Here is a 26,281-nt window from a genome sequence, read left to right as displayed (position 1 = left end):
GAGAGGAAGGAGAGGGGGAGGGGTGGAGAAGCAGATGGGTGCTTCTCCTGTGTGCCCTGGCCAGGAATCGAACCCAGGACTCTTGCACGCCAGGCCGACGCTCTACCACTGAGCCAACCGGCCAGGGCTTACTTGAGGGTTTTTAATGAACCAGTTTATAATGTAGTATGTGAGGTTAATTTCATATATTAATTTGGCTGGGTCAGAGTGCCTAGATTTTTTTGTCAAATATTCATCTGGATGTTTCTGTGAAGGTGTTTTTATGAATAAAATTAACATTTAAATTGGTAGACTTTGTGCAAAGCAGATTACTTTTCATACTGTGGGTGGGCCTCACCCAATCAGTTGAAGGCCTTAATAGATCAGAACCCGACCTCTGAACAAGAACTGGAATTCTTCCTTGAGTCTCTAATCTGCTGTCCTACCCAATCAGATTTTCAACTTGCCAAGCCTCTACAATTATGTGATTTAACTCCTTAAAATAAATCTTGTTCTATATAGAGGTATCCTGGTGGTTCTATTTTTGCAGAGAAGCCTTACCAATACATACTCTCAGACAAAAGCCAAACCCACAAAATCTCTTCGAGATAAACCCTCCTAAATCTTGAGCTCTCTGCAAGGCTTTTATGGGCCAATGCTCTTAAGATACTAGAAATCCTATTGTTCCACAACAAAAAACACATATCCTTAGAGTACCCTTTTCTCCTTCTTTTTTTCTGGTTGTAAGGCTTTATGGTACCTTACATTTTTCTGAAATTTTAAAGATGAAGCTTATAGGCTCATCATGGATTTGATCTTTGCTCTGAAATCTTTTCCTAATTTGACCACTTTGCCATCTTTCAGAACCTAGGAATAAGAACGTTTTATTTTCAAACCCAGTGAGTCTTAGCTCCTTTATTTTTAATAGTTTGCTCCTTAGCCCACCTCTCTTCTTTCATGTTTTATCATGGCAAGAAGGAGCCAGGGGTTCCTTTTAGTATTCTGTCTTATAATCTCTTTATTTGGATCATTAGGTTCATTTGGTATGTTTTCTATTATGTTATTACCACAGGTCACAGTATTTCTAAGCTATCTATCACTTGCCCACATCAAGGATCCTCTTCCATTCAACTTTTAATCACATCTTCCCTTTAAGCTCACAAGGGGGCTCCTTCAGGTTCCTGCTGACACACTACCACAGGGCCTCTAACCAATGTGACACATGCTGATTTGGGGGGTATGGCACCATTCCATAACCGGGTCCCCAAATCTGTTATGATTATCTGTTGCTATGCAAGAAATCACCAAAAAACTTAGTGGTTTACAATAACAGGCATGTAATCATTTCTCACATTTCTGTAGGTTGGACCCTGGAAGCTCACAGCTGTGGTTCTGGCTCAGGGTCTCTGATGGAGCTGGAGTCAGATGGCTGAAGCTATGACGGTGGGGTGGAAAGAATGTGTAAAATGGGAGATACTGCTGAGGCTGCCTTTGCAAAATACAATCTTCCACAGATCCATTACTATCTTTCTTTCTTTTTTGTTGAGCCCAAGTTGTCCAGATGTGGCCCTTTCAAGCTGGCTACCATGCCCTTTTGACAAGCCCTTACAGCGCTTTGAGCACTGCCTTACTTTCTGGAACAAAACGATGTCTCAGATTCACTGTGTACTTTTCCTGCTCCAGCACCGGAGTCAGCTATTTCTTTAGTTCCTGTCCCTTTAGTGGAGAGGCTGGGTGCTATGAATATTCATTGCTGCTGGGGTGGCACTGCTCTGGTCCATCTCAGCAAAACCAGGAAATGTTATACACCACAGACACACACTTGTGAGTTCTTGTTGATCATTCCAACTCCAATCCAGCAAGTAAGTACCTTCTAGACTTTTCCCTTCCCCTATATGTAACCACCTTTCCCAACAGTGAGAAACCTATTATGATATTTATTCATTTGTTTGCTGTGGGGTTTTTTTTAAATAATACTTTAAGTTAAATAAGATCTCTTCCATTCTAGTCTTCCTTTTCAAAGAATCTTATTCCTATAAAAATCATGGATAATAGATTTTTCAAATGCTTTCCTGACATCCAGTGAGATGATCATATAAATTTTCCACTTAAAATCATTGCTGTGGTAGAAATACATAAGGATACTCACAGTGGCAACCCAATATATTTTGGGGATTAACCCAAATTATTATGGTTTATTATCTTTTATTAACACACTGCTAAATTGAGTTTGCTAATTTTTGCTTAGAACTGTGAGATAATAGAAAATATATGTTGGTCTCTGCTCTGGGGTCCTGGCACAGAGCTCCTGAAACCCACGGAATTCCCTAAGGGCACTAGGAGCTTCTTCTGTTCTGACCTTCAGTCTTTGATCTCTGTTCCTGACACAGGGCTCTTGAAACCCTTATAAATTTCTGGGTAACAGGCATGTGTTTTGTTCTAATGAGGCACTGTGGGTGGGCTCCTAGATGAGGGCTGGTCACCAGAAAGATCAAGCCATGGTAAGGAACTTGGAAATTTTTAGACCCATCCCCACCTCCTCTTGAGAAAGGAGAAGGGTTGAAAACAGAGATAGTCATGCCTACATTAGGAAGCTTCCATAAAATTGGGAGACTTCCATAAAATCCCTATAGTATGGGGTTCAGGGAGCCCCCAGAGGGTGATCACATGGAGGTTCTGGGAGAATAGTATACCCAGAGAGGGCATGGACTATTGCCCTACCTGTCTCTGCATCTGGCTGTTCATCTGTAACCTTTGTCTTATCCTTTAACAAACTAACAAATGTACCAGTTTAATAACCTAGCAATGTAACTAAGTGTTTTTTCTGAATTCTGTGAGCCACTCTAGCAAATTAATCAAGCTCAATGAGAGGGTCATTGAAACCTCCAATCCATAGCTGGTTGGTCAGAATCACAGGTAATGACCTGGGCTTTTCACAGACATCTGAAGTTTGAGTGTGTGCAGGGGCAGTGTCATGGGACTGTGCCCTTGACCTGTCAATTTTATGCTATCTGCTGGTTGACAGTGTTAGAACTGAGTGAAATTGTAAGACACCCCGCTGGTGTTGCAGAGAATTGCTTGGTGTGAGGGAAAACCTCCACATATTTGGTGACCAGAAGTGTGAGAGTGAAGAATTTACATAAAAGTAAAGGAAACACATGAGAAGAAAGGGCTTTCCCCTCTTTGGGAGGGAGGCCGAGGGTCCTCTCCAGACAGGACTTACAACTACAGTATACTTAAAGCTTGTCTTTCTTTCTTACACATAATTCTTGCTAGGCTTTGCTATCACATAGGTGTTATGAGATTTATTCTAACTCATAGGTGTTCCCACTTTTTCTGCATTCTGGAAGAACTCATCTGACATTGCTAGTAACCATTGATACCTCGATCTGCTATCAGCTTTGTGGGAAGACGTCTAGTTAGAAATCTGATTCTATCAGAAAAAAACAGGAACTGTATTATTCCATACGTAGGTGGGACATAATACTGAAACTAAGAGACATTGACAAGAGTGTGGTGGTTACGGGGGGGAGGGGGGAATGGGAGAGGGATAGGGGGTGGGGAGGGGCACAAAAAAACAAGATAGAAGGTGACAGAGGACAATCTGACTTTGGGTGGTGGGTATGCAACATAATTGAACGACAAGATAACCTGGACTTGTTATCTTTGAATATATGTATCCTGATTTATTGATGTCACCCCATTAAAAAAATAAAATTATAAAAAAAAAAAAAAAGAAATCTGATTCTATGAGTGAATGGGTTTTTAATTTCTACTGAATTTTTGGAAAGTCTTATTTTACTTTTTTTTAAGGAATTTTACCAGTAGAGCCTTAAAATTTATTGACAAAATATTCTGTTGTTTTAATTTCTGCTGCTTCGATAATGACACCCCTTTTTATTCCTCATATTATATATTTATTCCCTCTCCATCTTCATCTCCCTTCCTCCCCCTCATCTTTATTTTCTTGCAAACTGTTGTAGGTTTCATTGATTTTTTCAAAGAGTCCTCATTTGTCTTTGTTTATCCTTTCTGTTGTATTTGTTTTCATCTCATCTATTCTTTTCTAATATTGTTCTTTATTTACTTTCTTCTCTTTTATTTGGGGTTACTCTGCTATTCTTTGTAAGTTAAATATTTAGTTCATTAAGTTTGGGCCTTTTATTTCTTCTATTGGAATTCCTTAAGATGATGAATTTCCCCCTACTTTCCCCATTGGCTGCATTCTACAAATTTCAATATGCAGTATTTGTTGTTTAGTTAGAGTTTCTCATCTTATTTCCTTTGACTCATGTATTACTTAGAAAAGTATTTCATCTTCAAATATATGAAAGTATTTCCACTCATCTTTTTAAAATTTCTGCCTTAATTGCATCAAGGACAGAACGTTTATAAGAATTACTGTCTGGTTTAGCTTGTGACAATATTCTTAAACTTTGTGCACTTGAGGGGCACATGTGTTACCTTGTGTGCATTCTGGGTTATGTCTTCAGATTTACCTCCTAGTTCTCTTCAGTTAAGTCTAAATTTGCTCTTAAATTCATTAATTTTTTTCAATTTCAAGTATAGTCTTCATTTCTAGATATTTCACTTGATTATCTTCAAACAATCGAGGTCATTTATTGTAGTTTCACTCTTTGTTCGCATTTCAGCTCCCTTTTTATTTCTTATAATGTATATATAGTTTTTTTAAATTTTACATTTATTAATCCCTGTATCTGAAGTTCTATTTTTATAGGTTCTCACTTTGGTGTTTTTTTTTAAACTTATTTTATATTCTAATATTAAAAATGTTATTTTTACTGTGAGCTCATATTCCTTGAATTATTTGAGGCCTTTGTTTTGGAGGGTTCTTCCAAACAGAAGTGATATTTACCATGAACCTGGAAGACTACCATTCAGAAATGCTGTAAGCTGTATTCTTGGCTTGAGGGTTTCTCGGACCAGTCTGTTATAGGAATTGGGGTGGAAACACAGCTCATGGTTCTAGTTCTCAAATGAGATATTTTGACCCTCTACCCAGCAAAAGGTTCAAGGCAGGCAATGTTCTTCCCTCCTCCCTGATTGGAGGCAGGACGTGTTTGTTTCTCTGCCACCTTTACAATAGACGTGTTATCTGTTGGTACATTGGGTTTAGGTACATGGGGTTTCCTGAAAAACTGGCATGTTCTGTGCTTAGCTACCATCCCTGTGTCTCTTGAGCTTTGGTCATCTGCATTGGGCAAATGCCCTCAAAATGAAAGGCAGCTTCTGAACGCTGATTTTCAACTTTCACTGAGTTCTTGGCCTCTTAGGTCCCTTTCTTGCCTCTGATGTCACTAAAATATATACTATTTAAATGTTTTATCCATCATAAAAATTTTTTTAAGTAGAAGAATCAGCTAAGTAGTCAGATAGCCAGAAACAGAAGACTGCACAGATAAAATTTGCATCTTACCATTGCCTGTTCTTCCCGAAATAGTGGGTAAATGTTATTATTTAGTTCTGATGAAAGAAAGTAACTTGGTGCACTAAATCCAAGGCTTTCTAACCCAATTCATTTCAGCAAGTGTTCACTAAAGATACTCTAGTTTCCAGTACTATAGGCCAACTAACAAGACACAAGCCCAGTCCCAATGCAGGTGAATCATAGACGACAGTGATAGCTAACACAAGGCCTGCTCACTAGGTGGGCCAATGCCACACTGAGCTTTTTTATATGTATTTAATCCACATAACTGTCATATAAAATAGATACAATTATTATTACCACTACTCTACAGGTGAGAAAAACAAGACAGAAGATTAAGTAACTTGCCGAAAGTAATACAGCTAGCTAGTTAGATCATACTCAGAATGTCTGGTGACATAAGTTTGAAAAAACACACAGAAATCTAGAGAACACAAGAGTAGACAATGCAAGGTTACACGTGGAGGATGAGTCGGAGAAAGTCCCCAGGTAATGCCGTCTGGAAAGGTGGAGGAGCCAACCTGTTGGGAGAATGGACTTTGGGCTTCTTGCTCTATGCAGGGAAGATTTTTCTTGCCCTTTTCTATAGTGTGCCACGTGATGCGGTCACTGCAACTTGCAACTTACGATGCCTGTCCCAAGCTCAATGGGACCATCTTGCTCTGTTCCTCCTTTAAGGAAGGAGTTTACAGTCTCCATGCAGATCCTGTTAATCTTGGCCTCTCACTGTCACTTAGATATTTTCTAGGCAGTCTCCTTGGCATCATACAAGTCCCTTAATTTCACAGCAGCCAACAAATTGGGATCATTGTTTCTAACTACAAGGGGCAGCCACAAAAAGCTGCCCCTGGCTCTGACTCCATTAGAGACAAGGGGTATTTGCCTGCCTCCTGCCTCTGTTGATGATATTTAGGAAAAATAAGTGTATGAGGGATAATAAATCACAAGACAGTTTTTATAAAATGATTAATAAAAAAAATGAAAACCCAATAACAACCAATTACAGAGGCAAGAGAAATAATAAAGTAGAAAACATACAACGCAAGCAATTAGGACTATTTTATAGGAACAACATTTGCTACTCAGCAAGCATTAATTCTCACCACACAAGGGCAGTAGCCATTTGCCATCTGAATTTTGCACATTAAGAAGATGACACAGAGGGAGGTATCCTCCAAGCTCTAGGACACTCGGAGCCCAGATTAAAAGCCACACTTGCTTTCAGGCGGAGATGCCATCTCTTATTAAATTTTAAATCAGCCAGAGCATACAACAGGTTTATTATTTTTCTAACACCATGTGACTGATTCTTGAGGAGCCAAGAGATTCTTAGGAATAAATACACTGATTAAAAAGACAGTTTAAAAATGTCTCTTTTTTAAACTCAGAGGACCAAAATACATATATAAATCAGAACAATTCTGGTCTACTGAGTACTGTAAATGTATATTTAGGTTTAAAAATATATCAGTGGGAAATATCTTTGGAAAGCAATTACTTTAAAATACATGTAGAATGTCTTTTAAATGCTTAAAGCAACTGATCCATTTTAAAGACATAACTTACATAAAGAGGCAAAATATTAATTACCAAGCTGGAAAATCACTTACAAACGTATAGCCTGGAGTGAATATTTACAGATCAGGGCATAAATATCAGAAAATAATTATAATGGAAGAATGAACTGTCTAAATCAAGGACCCACCCAGGGATGCCAGCTTCACCAGTCTAAAGAGGGGTTGAATAAGTAAGGGCCTCTTCAGCCTTTACATTAAATTCATCTCTGCTTCCTGCACTACTACCTCACCCCTGCCCTGCCTCTTACTGACACCTGCTCCTACTGTGTTGTGATTAGTAAGTTCTAGATCTGTGTAAAAATAAAAATACTCACTTGCCTACAGAAGCCACTAGGGTAATTTAATGAGTGCAGTCTTTCTGCGATGTCAACTTGTTCATATTTATTTTTCAAAACTGCATCAGACACTTGGTCTCAATATCAGAGTGGACTGTGGCAAACAGGAGAGCATGTGCAATCTAAGGACATGCCTGCTCATTTCAGCCTCTTGTTGCTATAAAGTCATGTTGGCCCAGTGTTACAAACCATCTCCCTTTCCAAGATAACTGTCCTATTTGAATCTGTATGTACAAGTTCCTTGTCTATAAATGTTGGCAAGTTACTAAAATTAAGATATATTTTTTAAAACTCCCTGTAGGCCAATACTATGTAAGTCAAATAAAACATGACCACCAGGTGAATCTGGCCTGTGGGCCACGAGTTTGAGACCTGCTGTATAAAATAAACATGGAACAGACACTGGGCTCAAAGTCCTCAGGAGAAGCCTGTGTCTGGTTTTCTCACAGAGGCAAGCAGGTTTAATGAGTTCCCTAGGGACAGTACGATGGGGCTCAGTGGAACCTCCACGGCTTCTTCAGGACTCAGAATGACTTGGGGGTGTTGAAGAGGAAAAGGGGGATGGAGCAGTAATGGTGGGGGGTTAGGCACTATCCAGGAGGCAGGAGAGGGTTGTGTGGGCAAAAGTTCTTTCTGGCCCCTTGAACGTGGGAGCAGAGCTGCAGCCTCGCCAGCCCCACCAGGTACGGGATGAGGTTACCTGTGGGCAGTCTCCTGCCCTGCCATTCACTGGGGTCCTACCACAATGATCATGTTGGTTTCTGCCTTTGGATCTCCTGCCCACGGAATGGAATTCTCTTTTGGCCTCCAGGGAATGTGGGAGGGGGAGAAGGTGGCGGTGCCCAGAGCTCACTGTGTCAGAGGTCAGAGGCGGGAGCTCAGCTGGGTCTGGACCAGCACCCTCACCTGCTCAGAGCACAGCATTGGCCTGGCCTCCAACTGGCCCTTTCCGCTTCCCTGGACCCTCCTGGCTGCTCCCGCTCCCCTCGGGCGTGGCCACACAGGTGCCTGTGCTTCTTAAGCTTCTTAGGGGTTGACCATTTAGAAATGGCCTTGCAGATCTGCCTTAGAGCTGAGAGGCCTCAGGACTGGAGTCCCAGGGAGGCCATGATAGTGGGACACAGGGACACCCTCTCACAAAGGATTGTTGCTGTGAGAGGTAGTGTATGGGCACCAACCTAACTGAGGCAGCCAGCCAGCCAGACCTCCAGTCCTCCGTAAGCCATGTGACCTCACCTAGGGAATGGAAGGTAACCCTAGCTGGCCATACAGGACTGCTGGGAGCCTTGAAACAAATTACCTCAGCAACTTGTTTGTTTCAATTTTGATTGAAACATTCATATTCACAACCACAAATGCATCAGTCTGTGGCTGGAGTGCCCACAGCCTCAGGGCTGTGGGTCTGCGGCTGCTAGAGAGAAATGGGACCTCCACGTTCTGTAGAAATGGGTCTTTGAGAAAACTAGATAGAAGGTGACAGAGGACAATCTGACTTTGGGTGGTGGGCTTTAATAATGACAGTTGTCATCATATGTCCCTTTGTGTGGTCCCTTCCCCACAACAGAAAAAACAAAATAATTAGAAATATTTGAAACAGAAGTCAAAGCAGACAACTTAACTAGAAAACTCAGCTAGAATGTACATGACTAGAAAATGGTGACTGAATATCTAGGATATGTTAGACACTGTGCACCCTTGAGAGGAGTGAACACCTATCCCCCTGGAAGGAAGAAGGGGAAGAAAAAGAGGAAAAACCACAGAGTCTATGGGTATTGGCTCAGGTCAGTAATAGCTCCCCGCTCTGCTACTTACTAGAGCCATGGGACCCAAACCTGCCCCTTCCCCTTTTTGAGCTTGTGTTTACCTGTGAAAATAAGGGTGATCCCTGCAGGGATCTTCCAGAGCTGAAGTCAGATTGTTGGGTTGAGTCTATGAATGGCAGTGCCAGGACACGAGACAGACCACTCCAGGAGGGCACGGCCACTGCCACACGGGATTCAGGCAGGTACCTTGTGGTAGGGGTGCAGCCATGAAGACAGGCCATGGGACTAGCCATGGAAGCCAGAGGTGGAGGGGACAAATAAAGAAAGGAGTGATGGTGTGCCAGGCACATCCAGTGTGCTCTCAGACCATCTAAATGGGGCTCAGTCGGGGACGGCCTGTCGCTCACTATGTGCTGAATGCCTCTGATTCATGACATTGGTATCCTAAAGCACTCTGCTGTCAGCAATGGATAAGCATGAAGCTTATATATGTCAAACAGCATTAGTATTTCTGAGATGGCTTCATCTGCTCCCTCTCCCACGACTCTCCAAACTGAAATTTGAAATTTGGACAGACGGGTCCGCTCTAGACAGTTCCTCTTACAGCAATCTCATGAGAAAGGAACAATTATGTAATTATTTCCTAAATGGACAGATGAGGCTGGGCTTATCAAACCATCACCATCAGCAACCAAAGCAAGAAGCTGCTTCTCAAGCCTTCCCATCCTGAAAGGCATGCAGTTTCCTAAGAAAGACGTGGAAATGAATCTGTGTCAGCCCCTGCAGTTTCAACAGCTTTATTCATTCCTTCAGAGCATATGACACAAAAAATTACCACATTCATTAGAAATATAGCTTGACCAGGCAGTGGTGTAGTGGATAGAGCGTTGACATGGGATGCTGAGGACCCAGGTTTGAAACCCCAAGGTTGCTGCTTGAGTGCAGGCTCACCAGCTTTATCGTGGGATCGTTGGCTTGAGTGTGGGATCATAGACAGGACCCCATGGTCACTGGCTTGAGCCCAAAGGTCACTAGCTTGAAGCCCAAAGTCATTGGCTTGAACAGGGGTCACTGGCTCAGCTGAAGCCCCCAGTTAAGGCACATATGAGAAAGTAATCACTGAGCAACTAAAGTGCTGCAATTACAAGCTTATGCTTCTTATCTTTCTCCTTCCTATCTGTCTCTGTCTCTCACGCAAAAAAAAAAAAAAAAAAAAAATTAAATAAATAAATAAATAAATATTAAATAAATAAATAAATGTAGAATGTCTGCAGAAGGCCAGTAAGGGGGAGGGTTTGGGAGCATCACGAGGTTAGCATCTGCAATATGATGCAAGAATCACACCACACTGATAGGTTTCACCCGAGCTCCCTCTGTATGCTGGCAACAGGATCAGAATGGAGTTCTTGGCTTGGGTTTCAGTTCCAGGGACATCTGTAGCTATCGAATCATGCTGCAGGTTCATCTGTCTGGGTAGCATCTGTGTTTGGGGGTTACTCGATGCAGCACTCGACACATGGTAATGAATGGATTTCCTGGTGATATTCTAAGCTGTCATCATTTTAGCCCACGAAATATGTCAAGTGATAATTAAACCTCACCACAGACTAGTACTGTGGAAATAATTAACTTCTACCATTTCCCCCATACACATTTTCAATATGCTGAACCCTCAAGGTATGGGATCATCCCCTTGACAGATAAGAACAGTTGTCTTCATAATAATTTGTTTTTAAAAGAATCAAAACAGGACTAAAAACTCTGTGCTTTACCACTGGGTATTAATTTAAAAACTTCTGGCGTAAATTCACAATGAGAGGAGGCCTGGTGGGAAGGGCGCAGAACTGACCACAAAATCTTCAGCCCTGCTCCAATTAGCTGTGTGACCTGGGACGAGTCTCTTGCCACCTCACAGAGTCTGTGGCCTTACCTGGCAGATACCAGTGACAACATCTTCACTCCACCTAACTCAGAGGCTTTCTTGAACATTACATACAAGAAACTTCTTTGAAAGCACAAGCAGCCTGGACACACTAACTTTGCAGAAGATGTCATTATTTTAAAGTCTGTATGAAGGGGAAATGTATGCTAGCACAGCTCTGCACCTGCCATCTTTAAGGAAGAGAAAAACAACACAACTCATTTTATTTTCAGCTGAAGTTTCTAAGCATGAGATTAGATCTGACCCCATCAGATAATGGTCTATTCTGAGCCACAGGTACCCAAATATGCAGACACTCAAACAGATGATAAAAATTCAAATGAAGCTGCCTGCGGTGGGTTGGAATGCTGCTGCTTCCAGCCAAGAGAGAGCCAGTCACTGCTAAAATTAGTAAAGCAAACAGACTGACGTGTATTTTTATTCCCACAACCCATTTTCTAGACCTGTGACTTTTTTCTCTCAAAGACTGTGACTTTTTTCTCTTTTTTTAAATAAATTTTTATTAATTTTAATGGGGTGACATCAATAAATCAGGGTACATATATTCAAAGAAAACATGTCCAGGTTATCTTGTCATTCAGTTGTGTTGCATACCCATCACCCAAAGTCAGATTGTCCTCTGTCACCTTCTATATCTAGTTTTCTCAAAGACCCATTTCTACAGAACGTGGAGGTCCCATTTCTCTCTAGCAGCGGCAGACCCACAGCCCTGAGGCTGTGGGCACTCCAGCCACAGACTGATGCATCTGTGGTTGTGAATATGAATGTTTCAATCAGAATTGTACAAATGCTGTAGAATTTCCATCGAGAATGTGCTTTCCTGAAGGACCTCAGTCAAGCCCACTTTACTTCTCTGATCAATTTCCTACAACATTCAAAGGGTCCCTCACTTTTTTCCATTTACAAAGTAAGATTGTAATACTGATGTCAGAGAGTGTTTATGAAGATTAAGTAAGACACTGAATGTGAAAATAGTTCCATTAAGACTGTCCCAGTTGAAGGAGTTTATATTAAAGCAGTGAGGAAGCCTTCACCCCTATATTAGTGTGTGGACAAACAGGAAATTGCTTATTAAAAAGCAGCTCCAGACCAGACCTCTGCTCATAGAGAAAGCCCAGGTCCCCTGCCCTGTCTGTGCGCCCCAGTCACATAGTACCTATCTAAAGCAGCAGCACAGTGAGCCCCCACCAACCCTTCACAAAAAAGAAAGAGAATCACTTATGAACATTGTAAAATAAGGCTTCTGAGTAGCCCATGGTCATAAGTACTAAAAAGCTGCATTGGGAGGAATTTGCACAATCATTTTATGCACTTTTGTGGGAAATACCAGACCACAGCCTCTCTCTCCCAGGGACTTAAGAGTTCTGAGGGGGAGGCTGGCACTCCCTGGGGAGGGCACCATCTGCCAGGGTTGCAATAAAGAGAAATACCAGGTCTCTGTGCCCTCATCAAGTGTCCCTCCCACTCCCTGCCTGACTGTCCAGTTATATAAGCCAATAAGCTCCTCTATTTGTTTGATCTAGTTGGGTTGAATTTTGCTATTTGTAACAAAATGTGCCATTGATAGTCAAAAGAAGACCCTCTGCCAACAGAACCATCCTTTGGGGAAAAGATCTCGAGACTTCACCTCACCCAGAACAAAGATGTTCTCCCAGGCTCCATTCAGTCCATGCTGAGCAAACACTCTCCCACTCAGCTGTTGGCCACCTGTGCAGTGCCTGGCTAGTGTGCAGGCATACCCAGGTGACCTTCCTATCTACAGGACACTCATACATCTCCTCTCCTGGCACATTCATTGGCACGCATGCTCTGTCAGGGCAGGGACCATGTCTCGTCATCACTGCACTCGAAGCAAATTTCGATCTGCCCACGGAAACTTATATTAGCACCTAATGACCTTCAAGAAATGGCATGCATCTTTCCATAGGAGCTATTTCTCCTTTAGAAGTAGTGATGCCAAACTAGGTTCCCAGACTTTGCTTTACAGGCGCTGCAAGGGTGGAAGGGTAGCAGAGGGGCCAAGAGCTCCCCACAGCAGCCTCCAGAGAGCGGGCAGGTGGGCAATGGCTGACTCAGGCATCTGGGTTAACTGGCACCATGCATCGTTCAGCCATCTGACTATACTCTGACCAGCCTTGATGTCCCCCTGTTGACGGCATCCATGGCCCAGAAGGCCACAGAGCCAGTGTGCAGTCAGAACATGCTCATTTCTGTGTCGCATCTCCCCTGGCTTCCTGAAGAGCACAAGGCAAATTTATCTCACCTCATGCAAAATTCAGCATTTTGCAAAGTTTTCTACATGCAGACCCTGAAGCATTTCCTGGACCCAGTGGCAGCCCTGACCAAGGAACACAAGTGTGCACAGAAACTCGGGCTGGGCTGCAAGGCTCAGGATTTTTGAGCGGGGTTACTCTATCTTCACGGACCTCCAGGGACACTGTGGCTTGGTCACCAAGTCCAGCGAGTGCCCCAGAGGGCACACTGTGAAGCCCTAACCACGGGGAGCTCCCAATAATAGAGAGAGCACTTTCAGCCTCACTCGCCGAGATGAGACTCCTGCCCTTGTAGATTATTTCTAGCTTTGACCCTGCTCCCACTAAAGCTGAGATTTATTAAGAGACAGGATGATCTAAAACTAAGAAAACTTTAAAAAGAGAGAGAGAGTTTTTAAAAGATGAACACATTCTTATGACAAGAAAAGAATTAAAACATAATGGTCAGTTGGATTGTGTACCTCCTTTCCTAATAAAGACTGCCAGGCAATGATGAGACAAAAGAGACAGAAACAAATGATTTTCAAGTCACAGATAATTAAACCCAGTGGCTTGCTGAAAGCACTAATATTGCTGGGGCAAATGGCCTAACATGACTGAAAAGGGCTTCAGCATTTATATGGAGAAGGTAATTTCAAGGGTTCCTGAAAAGCAGAGAAATGCCTCTAGTAAAGGCAAGGAGTAAAGAGGACAAATGTCAACCTTTATTTGCGAGATTTCAGAGGAAAGAAGCAAGTCCCCTGGCAGAGATGGGGCCTAGGCAGGGCTGAGCATCTCAGAGCCTGACAGGCAAGCGTGGTGTTTAGGGCAGTACCACCTTGTGGAGGGTGCACCTTACCGTCCTTATGAACCTGTGGTGGCTCATACCCTTTGGTGGTTATGACCTCTTAGAAAACATGACACTTGCCCAACAGGTCCTAGATAGGGACCTATGCCCTCATCTTGCAATGGTGCCAAGGAGACTGCACAACAAGCATGACTCACTGCATAGGGTTCATGACTGTCCCAGACCTGCTAGGCCCTACAGCTTGCTCGTCACAACCATGGAGACATAGCTCATTTGCACAAATACCTTCTGAGTGCTTTTTAGAAGAAAGACCCACAGTTTTGAGGAAGAGCTGAGTAGCTCTCTGAGGATGCTCATTGAGGGTAGGGAGCCTTCCAGGAGTGCTGGGGGAATAGTTAGCACAGTAGGCAGTAGGGCAAGGGCACCCTGGTGCCATACAGCTCACAGCCAAGCTACATGGAGTCCTCATACCTGTGATTTTACCATGTGAGAAGTGGAGATGTGACCTAGAGCCAGGTCAGCCCAGGAATGGATCAGGATACTCTTTCTCAGTGCTCACTGAATGTAACATAGTTTTCTAGGCCCAAGCACTTAAATTTTTGTTGGGAAATCTTGGGGGAGAGAAGTTTGGGATACCCACCATCCATTAGTCCTCTGGCCAACACTATGCTAAGTCCTCGGGGAGGACCCTGGTCTGCATCCCTGAGCTTTACTGCAGCACTGTGTTGAAAAGAAAATACAAGGAGTCACTGACTGTGTTTGTCCTTAAATTCCCAAAGACACCATCAAGGAGGAAACTATTTGGTTCTTCTCAATGACATGAGAGAATTTGAGAAGGGTAAAGAGGAGAAGAATAGGAATGGGCTATTTCAGAGAAGTCTCCATAGGACAAGTCAACAGGCTATACCATGCATGGTCACATACAAGTCTGCTTGGACACAGAGGAACAAACCTGGTGACCTGAAACATTCCTTACTCTGTGTCTAAGGCCAGACCTATAGATACTGGTTAAGAAGAGTCATAATGGAGATTACCAACCTCACTGGCACCAAAGCCACCTTCCACTGTGCCAAGGTCTGTCCATACCTAACCCCTCCCCACAACATCTCCATGAGGCTGTGAGGGTCAGAGATTGCATACTGCCAGCATCCTTCCTCTGAGGACCAAATTTCCTGGCATTTGAGTGAGCGTGATTTTGCAAACACTATGGGGAGAACATGTGATCTCACCTAGCCAATTACAGCATTCCATCCCCTCCCTGTCACAGTCATTGGCTTAGAGGTTGAAGCATGATAGAAGCCCAGCAAATCACAATCCTTGCCGGGACTTTTTTAGGGGTTATTCTGGGGGAAGCAGTTTTACTCTCTGGGATGGTGCTTGGTCAGGACTCTAAGCTGCAGCTAGCGGTAGCCATCTGCAGGGTTGTATGGAAGAGGCCAACAAGGCAAGCCAAGGGAAAAAAGGAGTGGGAGAGCGTGAGAGTCCTTTGTCAGCTGTTACTGAAGCCAGACTCATCCTGGGATTCTGCAGTTTCACGAGCCTGTCAGACTCCAGCCAGTGCAAGCTGGGTGTCCACAACCTACAGCTGGGCCTAATGGCCTGTGCTATCACTATCCTTATTTATTTTTTTCAGATAAGATTGAGTAACTAGCTCAAAGTTACACTGTGACTAAGCAGAGACTGATTGCCCACTGATTATGATCAAAACTAAGTCCTAATTCATTGTCTTCAACCAGAACACAACAGCCAGCTGTGCCATCCATTTCCTGCTCAACCTGAGAACTAGGTACAATCTAGTTTTCCAGCAGCTGAGAAGGAGCAGCGCTGCCCAGCAAGATCCCATTTCTGTGAGATTAGACTTAGAAGGTGGTAGATGCCACTCCTGACTTTCTGGAGCCTGTCGACTGTAGGAGAGAAGAAGCCAGCCCCACCATATGTGTGTGGGGGCAGGATTGGGAGGGAGTCTTTATCTCTTACACAGATGGCAGTCTTGATTTGAGAAGGACACACTGCCCCAGGCACTGTCAAATCTAGATAACTCCTCCCTTTTAAATTTCCTACACCTGCAGCCATTAAAGAAGTTACCTCAAAAGACACAAGGAACTTATTTATCGTTTCATGGAAAAGAGTCAAAGACTTCACATTATACCAGGAAAGATTATGCAGACAACTGAGAGATTCAAAAAACAGCTGCTAAACAATATCACAGTTAATGGTGAACAGAATGCAATTCTTGATAGCTGACATTTTCCAGATACAGGGAGCTATAAGGGGGCTCTCAGATGCAGCTGCCAATTAGAGACTGATTCCAAGGGTTTTGAGAAAGTGAGGTTCGAGTCACACACTCAGGACTGGCAGATCATGTTTATTTAGGAGATGTGTATTGCTGGAGAGCTGGAGCCACCCTGGCACTGTGTATGACTGTCACCCCCTTTCTTTTATTGTGAAAACAGCAGCATTCCTCTTATCAGGTCCCCCTCACAGCCCTTCAGAAGCTGGGCCAGGCTGGTCTGGACCAGAAACATGTGAGTGAGCCATCATGGGGTAATTCAATGTGACATCGGTGCCCACCCAAAACCTCACTGCCTCCAATCACAGCACAATCACAGATATCTGGAAGAGCTCACAGATCATCCCAAGCTACTAAGACATGACTAACAAGGGCGAAATTATCCCACCACTTGCTCAGCTCACTCAAGTGTTCTCTCATGGCTGTAATTCAACATGATGGGATCAGTTAGTAGAATGCACTGGTTTGAACAGATGAATCCTGGTGCTTGTAATCAGCACCAGCTCTCTGAGTGGACTCAGGAGTGTTGGAGAGGTGAGGTTGGCACCTTTTGTGAAGCTTCAGAAAAAGTTGAAATTAAATTGTACGTGTCTGGAGGGAGGAGTCAAACACCTGCACTGGGAAGCAGATGAAGAGGCAGCCAGCTCTCCAGTCCTGTGCTGCTAGTGCGGGGGGTGGGGAGGCCCAGGGCATGAGGATAATACAGGACTGCCCGGGAGGTGGGAAAGCATGAGTCTTTTCCAAAAGACATCCTACTGGTCTTTCAGTCCTGCCACAGCTCTGATACTATATTTCCCCCCAGATTCCCCTGAGAATCCTTCCCACAGAGCTAACTTGGGAACAAAGCTCCCCCAGGAAGTTTTCTTATAAGGGTCTCTCTTGGCCACCTGGGCTTGGGAGTGGACATGCAGATACAGATGACTTTGGATGCTGTAATGCAAGACCAAGTCATTTAAGCCACCACCCCCATTAGATAGAGGATCAATGCATCAAAGGGAGCCCTTGTTCCTACTCACATTAGATGGACAGGAAGGAAGGAGTCTTATGTGCAAAGTGCTATCTGCTCTGCTTACATTGTAGTTGCTGAGGATCACAGGAGCTAAAGAATGTGAAAGGTCTCTGGAAACTCCAGAACAACTGAAAAGTGATTATTGTTATAACCACCGAACCTGTCCTGGCATTGCCCTTGGAAGTCCCACTAAGAAAAAAAAAAGAGATGCCATGGAAAACTAAGTTTGGGAAATGCTGCCTATTACATCTGTGCTGAGAGTCATACTTAGCATCTTCATGACCTGAGAGGTTCTACCGTAAAAACGTCAACAATGACAAAATTAGCTCAATACTGAGTCCAGCACTGGCCCAGTGTATGAGGTTCATAGGGCTACTGTGACAAAGTTTCACAAACTGGTGGTTTAAACAAGAGAAATTAATTTCTTACAGTTCTAGAGATTGAAAGTCAGAAATCAGGAAGTGAATCACCTAATAGGAGCCCTTTCCTCTCGGATAAGGTAAAGTAAGCTAAATTCTTTAAGATACAGAGTTAGGAGGGATGAGGGAGAGGTAGCACTTGATGAAGACCAGGGACAAAGAGCATGCAGGCTGTAAGAATAATGTGAGTCAGGCCAGAGGCAAGATAGCAGGGCTGCAGTCTGGGGACCACAGCACTGGACCCATAACTAGGAGGACCACAGTGGGAAGCAAAGCAGAGAGCAGGTCTAAGGCACACTGTTTGTGCATGTCACCCTAACAAACTTCCACCCCACAGTGATTTAGCCTGAACTCCATTTATACTACTAATATTTGCCCTCTTGCTTCACAGACCTAGTGAAGCATTTCCAAAAGTCATACAGTGTGAAGTTACAGTTGGTCATCCAATTGTAGCACTGAGCCCTGGATGTAGCTGACATACCCAAGTCAGGTGCAGTGTTAAGACAACGCAAAACAAAAACACAAAAATATTGGGTTTTGTGGCCCAAAGGCTACCTCTCCAGTCCTCGCCAGAGCCCCTGGGCCTGGTAAACTGAGCAGAAACATTCAGAGTGTGACTTATTTGCTCCTCTTTCAGTTCCAAGTCAAGTCAAAGCTAAGGCACCAACCTTAAGTATTTGTGAGTAGACAATAATGTCTTGTGTTTGAAGGAATAATTATGTATTACAATATTCACAGTGCTTCCATTATTTGTATACCCATACATTGTTCTGGAGAAGATGAACAACCCCACTTCCCAAGACAGTGAGTTCTCAGACATAGAAATACTTGGCACCCAAACTGCAAGGTCCTGTTCTCCCTCCTGCCAAGTTATAAGCATTGACATGAAGGCACTGGACTATTTCAGGAACTCTCAGACATTCAACTTTGACAGAAACAAGCAATAAAGACAGCAGTTCACAATAGGAAGAAAATAGTTTATGTGATGTCAAAACAAATTTGCCAGTACAAACCCAAAGCAAATGCTGGTCAGCTGGTTGTGATGGCTGCTGCTTCAAGATAGGAGGAGGTCATGGGTGAGTAGAGCCCAGCCTGACCATGCCTTTGCTCCTCCTTGGGCAGCCTCAGTATTCTAGACCTTCTTCTGTCTTTGAGAAAAATACACATTGTTCTCTTATACTCCAGCAGTCTTACTATTTAGAAACATTTCTAACATAAGGACAGCAAGATTCCAAAACAGTATAATTTCATAATGCAAATCAATTCCAACCATTCACACTCAGGAATACTTACATGAATAGAATTGTATTTAAAACCAAAGTTTATGTCACCTTCTCTCCTTGTGGCTATTTCTCTTCAAATTACATGGTCATCGCTTCCTAATCTAATATTTAATTTAGTTTGATACTCAAATAATGAAGTTTACCCTGTGGCTGCAATTCAGAGGATATGGAGTCCAAAACTAAAGACAATATAGCAAATGGGAAAGGAAACCAGAAGTGCATCCTACAGCCAGGTTAGCTACAATACATCCTTTGAATCCTACATTCCAGCACCACAGACAGCAACAAGCAACCCATTCAATTAGTCCACCAATGTAGATAGCATGCAAAGTTTAGGTCTCCAAGCTCTAGAAACACCCTTTGATAACATGGCCATTCTATGTCTTTCATTGGGGTGCATAAAGTAATAAATAAACATAAGGACAAAATATGTTAGATTTAGGAGTCAATGTGAAATTTGCTCACATTTTAAATATTGCCAGTCTTCTTGGAAACATTGCCACAGAGAAGAATGTGGTTAAAACGAAAACCAAAGGCCAGATTCTAGACCAAGAATCTCACTTTGGTTCCTGACTTCATCTTCCCATTCCTTCAATTAAGGATTGACTGACGATGATTCCATAAATTATACCAATCATCCTCATATTAGAAACTAGGTATTACCAAAGGTCAGGAAGGGAAGCTTTAATTTCCACTAAAAGATTTCAGAAAGTACCACCCATATACTTATCTCAGAGATCAAAAACCCAATGTGCTAGGTGAACTATGGCAGGGAAAATAGAACACCATGGAATTGTTTTCAACAGGAAAATTGATTGGTTATTTCTATTTTAGCTTAGCTAAAGCTGTAAAAATCTAATCAGAAATATTTTTTACAGTGGCATCTTTTCCAAGATATTGAAATACCTCAAACCATAAACCATTTTTTTTATTGTTGATGCTGTTTTTTCCAGAAAAAACTAAATAATTATATCAAGCTTCACTCAAAAAAATGGGGCTTTTTGAAAAATACTGTAATCATGATCATCAATGAGCCAGCTCCCCAGATCCCACCTCTAACAGTGAAGACAGTCCTGACAGGCAAACCTGGCCCTCAGTTCTCGCATTCCCTAGGAGCCAAGTGCCAAACAGCATGCAGAAAAACCCACATGAAATTTCAAAAACAGGCTTCCCACAGTCTGAAGCTCATCTGAGCTTCAAGAAACTGCTTCCAGATGTCAACACAGAATAAAATGGGTATGAATGCATTTTTCCTACCTTCTCTTCTTGTGACTTTAAAGCTTCTGGATTCCTGCAAGAAAAGAAAGGCTTTATGTTTTTGAAGAATAATTCATGTGTACAGTTATTTGCAAACAGCTCACCTTTTATTAGCCATTTATTCACAGAAAGACGAACAATGTCATAAGAACATGACATTCAGCACTTCTGGGTCTTAAACTCTTAACACACACACACACACACACATAAACACACATCTGTAAATATAAACAACTTGTTGCCTTGGGACCTAGGGGAAAATATTGTTAAACATGCAATTTTTAAATGAGCAAAGCTATCTATCCTGGTCATCTTTATGCAGCATCTGGGCTGGTACCTAGTGGAAGACTTTGTTCCAGGTCAATGCCCCACCCTCCACCTAGCCTGCACATGCTTGAAAGGTCTGGGGAAAAACATAAGTAGACACAGCCAGTGTTATCCAACTGGCATCCTGTGTCAACTAGAGGTGGCACAATGAAGAGCTCCTGTGTAGGTCACTGGCATGATCTGTGATTAATTATGCTCAACTCAGTAGTTCCCAAAGAATAGGATCTAATGGACAATATGGATAGCCACTCCACGTCATTGACTAATTAAACCCTTGGTTTTTCTTAATTCAATCTCATCTTCCTTCTATACACTAGACAATAAGCAAGTGTTTTAGAAATTACACAGGTATATCACAGAGTTACTGCATGGAAGATATTCACAGTTGAACAGGAGGCTACAGAACAAACACAAATTACTGAAAAATAAAGGGGTGGCTTTTCCTAGATAAACACCACTAATATTCACTTTCAGCTGGAAAAGCATTTTTAAAAGAACCTTTGAAAACAGCACTGAAGAATGAGCTGGCTTTCAGCCAGGAAGAAGGGTGGGAGGGCACACCACAAGGAAAGAATGGCTTAAGAAAAAGTAGGAGGGGAGAGAGTACAGGGTATTCCCAGGAAGCAGGAAAAGACCCAGCGAGAAGTAATAGGGGTGAAAGGCTGAAAACATACATTTCTTAACTAATAAAAAGTATCAATAATTCATTATAAATGACCAGTTTAGGATAAAAATCCAAATTTGAGAGGAAGCTGAAAGTCCATGCTATCAACTGAAGACAAGAAGGTAAAACACCAAACTTGTGCCTGACCAGGCGGTGGCGCAATGAACAGAGCATCAGACTGGGTTGTGAGGACCCAGGTTTGAAACCCCAAGGTTGCCGGCTTGAGCATGGGCTCACCAGCTTGAGTGCAGGGCTGCTGGCTTGAGTGTGGGATCATAGACATGACTCCATGGTCACTGGCTTGAGCCCAGAGGTTGCTGGATTGAGCCCAACGTCACTGGCTTGAAGCCCAAGCTCGCTGGCTTGAGCCCAAGGTCAATGGCTTGAGCCCAAGGTCACTGGCTTGAGCCAGGGGTCACTCGCTCTGCTGTTGCCCCCCTGGTCAAGCCACATATGAGAAAGCAATCAATGAGCAAGTAAGGAACCGCAACAAAGACTAAGAACTGCAATGAAGAGCTGATGCTTCTCATATCTCTCCCTTCTTGTCTGTCTGTCTCTATCTGTACCTCTCTCTGGCTCTCTATCTCTGTCTCTGTCAAAAAAATAAAATAATTAAACACCAAACTTGGGCCAGCTCTTCACTATCATGACCTAGAAGACCATTCAACGCCAGCACTGTTTAAACAAGTGACGTTGTCTTTTATACCTTAGCATTCTTGTCTAGCTAACATCTGTCGGGGTCAGGAGGGGGAAGCAATATCAGAGAGGAAACAGAGGAGGCACTAAAAAGTTTGTCCTTCCCTAATTATACTCTCTGACTGCGTCCTCTGGGATGAGTCAAAACCCTGAGTGGAGGCCAGTGGAAGATAGTGTTATAGGCCAGCAGCCCATCAGCACAGAGGAACGAACCAATGAGCTTCCAGAATGCTGGTTCTGGAAGGAACACTTTCAACTCCGGGTTCAGAGAGGGAGCACAGGCAGTGCTGAGTGCATGAGATGAAAACCCCAAAGCACTTCATGCGTAAAGCAAACCAGTTCCCTCCCACACTGCTCCTTAGCTCCCTGTTCCACAGAATAACTAGTAATTGTGGAATAGGGAAAATTAATAATCAACTTGCATGGCTCTAGAAAAAAACTTTATGGATGTTTTATCGCAACTGCATAAAACTTGTAAATTAACCTAGGGAAAGCTAACAGTATAATGTTATATCTTCTTATCTAGCAACATGGTATTTTAAATAATTGGTTCAAGTCTACTTTATTTCCTTTCAAGAATATTTTATCATTTCCCTGTATTTTGAATATTTCTTTTTTTATGTATCTCATTATCATAAATGGAATTTCTCTTTTGTTATATCTTCTAACTTGTTTTTGTTTGTATATAAGATGGAAATAGATTTTTATACGTTGATTTTATAACCAGCCACTTGACTTATTGTTCGTAATAGTTTTTCCACTGATTATTTGGGGATTCCATTTATATAATCTGTAAGTAGCCATGATTATATTTTTCTTTCCATTTCCTATGTCTCTAGTTATTTTCTCTTGTTTTATCGCTTTAGCTAATTCCTCAATTTAACATTAAATACTGTGGACACAGTGGGCAAAAACCTGGTCTTGTTTCTGATTTTAAGAAGAAAATGTTTAGTGTTTGCCTATTAAGTAAAAGGTTAGATTTTGACCCAAGGTATGTATATTATATTAATAAAATCCATGCATTTTTAAAAATAAATGTTTTGACAAAAAATGGTCTGGCATGTCTCCTTCTTATTCATTGGCTCTTCCTCCACTGGGCTGTGAGCTGCCAAGGGACCAGTATCCTCCTCACCCATGCACCCGCAGCAACACATGGAATGGATGCTCACTGCACATTTGTTGGGAAAATAAAATAAGTGTCTGTTGAATTTTATCAAAGAGATTTTCTGCATCTATGGAAATGATCATAGGGTATATTTCTGCTTAGTGCTATTAATTTGATGGCTTATCCAGTAGATTTCATAGCATTCAATCATCCCAATATTTCTGGAATATGCTTTTTCTTCCTTTTAAAAATAATTCTTCCTTTTCTTTCTTTATATTTGTATTGAGATAACATTGGTTAATAACATATAAATTTCAAGTGTAGATTATTATAATTCGATATCTGTATACTTTATTGTGTGCTCACCACCAAAAGTCTAGTAGTTTCCTTCACCACCATATACTCATTTCACCCTTCTCCCAACTCCATACCTCTCTGGTAACCGCCAATCTGTTGTTGTATCTATGAGTTTGTTGTTGTTTCTTTTGTTTGTTTGTTGTGTTTTGTTTTATATTACACGTAAGAGTGAAATTACATGGTTTTTGTCCTTTTCTGTCTGACTTAGTTCCTTAGCATAATACCTGCAAGATCCAGCCATGTTGTTGCAAATGGCAATACTTTATTCTTTTATGGCTTAGGAAAATATACATATATCACTGTGTATTTTTAAAAAGATTTGCTGGATTGTGTTTCCTATAATTATTTTATTTATTTATTTATTTTAGGTTAGAGGAGGGGAGATAGAGAGAGACTCCCACATGTAACCAACAGGGATCCACCTGTCAATCCCTGTCTGGGGCTGATGCTTGGACCAATCAAGCCATTGGCTATGAAAAGGGAGGAGCGAGAGGAGGGGGATAGGGAGGGGAAGAGAACAGAATGATCACTTCTCATGTGTGCCCTGACTGGGGTTTGAACCCGGGAAGTCTGCACACTGGGCAGACACTCTATCCACTGAGCCAACTGTCCAGGGCCAGTTTTCTACTATTTTAAATATGCTCTTGAATTAAGTGAGAGTGGTCTATAATTTTTAGGTGCTATTTTTCTCAGCTTTAGGAATTAAAATGACACCAGTTTTATAAAATGAATTTGGAAATTTTCCTTTTATTATGCTCTGAATCATTTAAGTAAAGTGGTATTATCTGATCTTTAAAGGTTTCTTGAATTTCATTTCCCAGATGGTTATTAAAAAGAGAGAAAGTAGGTCAGAAAGGTTAAAACTTGTCCAAGTTATCACATTTTGGTCAGTGGCCAGCTAAGTTTAAATTCCAAAGTCTGCTTTAAAAAAAAATCCCGCCTGACCTGTGGTGGCGCAGTGGAAAAGCGTCGACCTGGAAATGCTGAGGTTGCCGGTTCGAAACCCTGGGCTTGCCTGGTCAAGGCACATATGGGAGTTGATGCTTCCAGCTCCTCCCCTTCTCTCTCTCTTCTCTCTCCCTCTCTGTCTCTCTCTCTCCCTCTCTCTCTCCTCTCTAAAAATGAATAAATAAAAAATAAATAAAAATTAAAAAAAAAATCCCAAAGTCTGATTCCAAAGTTTATGCATATAACATTCCAGCTTTATTTAATTCATAAAGATAATGTGAAAACTAGATGAGATAGATTTCTTCTTCAGGCTATAAAAGAATAGCTTATATTAAGCCAATTCTCCTGTTAAAAAAAGCTAGAAAGGTTGTTTAAGAGGATTCTTAAATTCTGAACAATCAAAAGAACAAAAGCTATTTGAAGGTATGTTAAGAGCAACAAAAACAGCCCAAACTTGAGCTGATATTTGGACAGAAGAAAAGTCCACTGAAGCGAGCTTCATATTTACTGCCACACTTTTCCTTTGGGACATTTACAGTTTTGTGTAAAAGCCAAACAGAAAGTGATGTTTCAGAGCTTTAAAAATGTCTCAATGAGTTGGGGGTATGTGGGTTGGGGCTCCTGAAGCAGCCAGAACTTGAGAGTCTAAAACCCTGGAAAAGAAACCAGAAAGAAGTGAGCCCAATATTCTGTAAACAGATATCATTCCTCTTGAGTTTATGGTAATGCCTGAGCTGCACATAAAAGGCACAAGGTTGAGAAAAAAGAGAAAAAAATTTAGCTTCAAATAAGCTAAAAAAAAAAAGTATAGATTTTGACAATATCATGATGCTGTGGGGACAAAAATCAGGCTTTTCAGAAAAGACTGGCCCTGGTAAATGTAGCTGACATTCAATTAAGGTCATATACTTTCAAGGAACTTCTATTCCTGAGTAGATCAAAGAAAAGCAAATTCTCTTTGGAAGACAGTAAATTACCCACAGACTTAACAATTTTTTATATATAATGTCCAGTATCCAATCCAATATTAATAGGCATTGCAGGAGATGGCATTAAATGACTAAAATCCAATAAAATAGACAGCATATACAGAACCACAGGTTATCCAGATTTTCGATTTATCAGACAGAAGCTTCAGAATAACTATGGCTAATATGTTCATGAAAATATGCTAAATTTACCATGAAATTTGAATGTATTAAAATAAGAATCAAGTAGAAATTTTAGAATTGAAAATTAAATAACTAAAAGAACTTAACAGATAAATTTAACATCATTCTAAACATAACTAAAGAGAAGAATAGTAAGATGGAAGCTCAATCAGTAGAAAATAACCAGATTAAAGATCTAAAATGGAGAATTAAATAATAAAATGTATAAAAATAATAATAAAACATACAGAAGAGTCTGAGATACATTATGGCACATGGTGAAAAGATCTAACAAGCATGTAAGTGAAGTTTCATGGTGAAAGGAGAGGGGAAATTAAGTAGAATCAATATTTGAAGAAATACTGGTTGAGTCTTGGTCAGTTGGCTCAGTGATAGAGCATCAGACCAGCATGTGGAAGTCCCAGGTTTGATTTCTGGCCAGGGCACAAGGAGAAGTGCCCATCTATTTCTCCACTCTTCCCTCTCTCCTCTCTCTCTGTTTCTCTCTTCTGCTCCAGCATCCAGGGATCCATTGGAGCTGAGTTGGCTTGGGTACTGAGGATGGCTCCATGGCTTCCACCTCAAACACTAGAATGGCTCCAGTTGCAACAGAGCAATGCCCTAGATGGGTAGAGCATTGCCCCCTAGTGGGCTTGCCAGGTAGATTCTG

The 26,281-nt window shown here is 41.9% G+C and overlaps 1 protein-coding gene across 2 annotated transcripts in view; it reads right to left on the bottom strand.

Moving 5' to 3' along the window:
* The window catches only part of FSTL4 (follistatin like 4), a 539,950-nt gene that overhangs the window by 475,578 nt on the left and 38,091 nt on the right, over positions 1-26,281 (bottom strand). For both annotated transcript variants that reach the window (XM_066278325.1, XM_066278326.1), the window contains exon 3: positions 20,364-20,397. In XM_066278325.1, coding sequence (XP_066134422.1) covers positions 20,364-20,397 — 34 coding nt within the window. The remainder of the gene's footprint in view (positions 1-20,363; positions 20,398-26,281) is intronic.

Source organism: Saccopteryx bilineata, chromosome 4 (assembly GCF_036850765.1).
Source record: "Saccopteryx bilineata isolate mSacBil1 chromosome 4, mSacBil1_pri_phased_curated, whole genome shotgun sequence".
Lineage (NCBI taxonomy): Eukaryota > Metazoa > Chordata > Mammalia > Chiroptera > Emballonuridae > Saccopteryx > Saccopteryx bilineata.
Note: the sequence above shows the minus strand (reverse complement) of the source record. Positions and strands in the feature narration are given on the sequence as shown.